The sequence below is a fragment of the Habropoda laboriosa genome, unplaced genomic scaffold (assembly GCF_001263275.1).
Source record: "Habropoda laboriosa isolate 0110345459 unplaced genomic scaffold, ASM126327v1 scaffold42, whole genome shotgun sequence".
Classification (NCBI taxonomy): domain Eukaryota; kingdom Metazoa; phylum Arthropoda; class Insecta; order Hymenoptera; family Apidae; genus Habropoda; species Habropoda laboriosa.
The window spans coordinates 1,386,808-1,389,208 of record NW_017100181.1 but is presented as its reverse complement, the minus strand read 5'-3'; the positions used below and the strand labels follow the sequence as shown (position 1 = coordinate 1,389,208).

The 2,401-nt window shown below is 26.8% G+C and overlaps 1 protein-coding gene across 2 annotated transcripts in view; it reads right to left on the bottom strand.

Annotated features, from left to right (window-relative positions):
- Positions 1–2,401, bottom strand: part of LOC108579106 (NADPH--cytochrome P450 reductase) — a 30,642-nt gene that overhangs the window by 985 nt on the left and 27,256 nt on the right. For both annotated transcript variants that reach the window (XM_017942549.1, XM_017942550.1), the window contains 4 exons: positions 1,434–1,558; positions 943–1,131; positions 604–842; positions 194–525 (listed from right to left, as the gene is read on the bottom strand). In XM_017942549.1, coding sequence (XP_017798038.1) covers positions 194–525; positions 604–842; positions 943–1,131; positions 1,434–1,558 — 885 coding nt within the window. The remainder of the gene's footprint in view (positions 1–193; positions 526–603; positions 843–942; positions 1,132–1,433; positions 1,559–2,401) is intronic.

Below are 2,401 nucleotides of genomic sequence, written 5' to 3'. Positions count from 1 at the left end.
ACAGGTTTAATTAATTGAATTATTTTTCTTAACTTGTCTTAAGGATGAATTGCTGTTTTAAGTTTCAACACTCATAATTTTTAACTAAAATATTTTATGGAAGTCGAGTTATTATTTTTTTTGTTATTGCTGTACAAGATTTAAGTTTGCATTATAGAAATTTGTTTGTTGCTGCTAAACAGTCCAAACTTACCTTAGGAGATGAAGAAATTGAATAATAGCGGCATTGCAATCTTGGTAAAAGTTCACACAGATGATCCAAGGCTGGTTTTAAACTAGAAATGTCTTCCAAAATATGTACAATATTCCTATTTTCTTGAACTACCCATTGCTGATAAGCAGCTTTGCCTTCTGCACTGGTTAATGCCATTAATTTAAGCTTTTCTTTGTCGTTTGAATCACTACAATATTCTGCTAACTCTTTAAGAATATGAGTGCGTGGATTACTAGTGATATCTAAGTAGTGAGTTAAAGCAGTTCTATAAGAACATGGACACGGGAATGGATGTTTCTTTGTAGATTCCTCTGTAATATGCAAAATAATGTACATGAAAAACATTGATATCATTAAATACATTATTATCAAATGTATTTTTAATTTACCATCTGTATTTGTAAGAGTGATCACTGTATCTAAATTTGCACCACATTTTTCTCCAATTTTATTTACTAGTTCCGCATTATTTACAGGATATACTGCCAAATGGTCACCAGTTTCATAACGCATTTTAGATCCATCTATATCAAACTCTATATGCATACATGACCTGTCTGAAGTTGGACCATGAAGTTCACGATTAACTTTTACTGGAGCTAGATAAGGATTCTTTGCATCATATGGGCTGCAGAAAAAAAATAACTTATGTAAACATTTTCAGAAACTTTCAATCATATATTTGCAATAACTCAATTATGCCTTTATAACAAGTTAATGAAACATACGCTCTTTGATTCTTAAAAGAATGAAGACGTGCTATTTCACCAGTGTAAATGCGTTCAGTTAATAAATCAACATGTTCTGTAAGTTTATATTGTCTAATGCTGACATCTTCACCTGCACCCTCAATTCCAAAAAAGTCACAAACTGTTGGCCAAAACTTATCCTTCCACGTGATGAAATCATCTTCTATACTATAATGATGTACATATAATTATGCATCTAAATTATGAAAACTTTACAATTATTGAATTAATAAACTAAAAAAGGATCCTTTTTATGATTTTTATATAGTTTTTCATATTATTATCTAGTACAGAATATACATTAAATAAGTATAACAATAGAGAAATGTTTAATAATTAAATGCTTCCACAATACCATATACACTTGATTATACTTTAAAACACTAATAAAGAATAAATTTAACAAGTTAATATAGACAAGTTTATCACAATTTCTATATGTAATATAGAAATTACACTTTTGAACTTACTTAGCATCATCATCTCCTAAGCCAAGTTCAAAGACACGTGTAGCACCAAGTTGTTCCAATCTATGATCAACATATATTGCTACTTCATTATAGTGTTCATAAGTTTTATTTCCAAGGCCAAACACCTGTAAAATAAAATAAAGAAAGTTGTATATAATAAATTAATGCAATCATTTTCCTACTTTTATACATACATATTTAAATCAACTTCAACATACAAAATGAATATTATTACATTTTTAATAAGTCAGTATTTTTTGATTATTATGAAGCAAAAATTTTTTAATTTAGTTAATGCAATAACATCTTAACGAATTTCTGTTATAATTCTAATATAAATGATATATTTCATTTAATTGTAAAGTAAATTAAGCTTTAATTATAATATATTACGTAATCTTGTTTATTGTGTTTTGACAAAAAATTAAAGTAAATATTGGCTTATTAAAAAATGTTTGTGAGAACGGAAGTATAAAGTATAAATGATAAATTATAATAAACGCTAGCAATTATTAAATAAAAATATATACAATTGTATGTAAAATGTACATAAAATATACCTCAAACTTTGGCGGTAAAAGTAATGTTGTAAAGCACCGTTGGGTGGCACTCTCGTATCTACAATATTTAATTATTACGTGCAAGAGTTTATCAAATTTTTTTGTACTCATTTTTAAGCGTGTATTTTAACATTTAATAGAGATTTTACAACTACCATAAAACTGAAATAATAGTTACAATAATTAATTATTTCGCAATGAAAAGCACTAATGTCAAGCATCAACAGTTGAGAGACAACTGCACACATGTCTAATTCTAATCAATTGCTTATGTAACGTTTATCATTTGTATGACTACGATTCAATCAGTATAAATGACATAAATAATTTTTTATCATAAAATAATTAATCATATTATTTAGAATAGCATAAATTGTAACAGTGCTTAAAATAATACTTTACATGTTC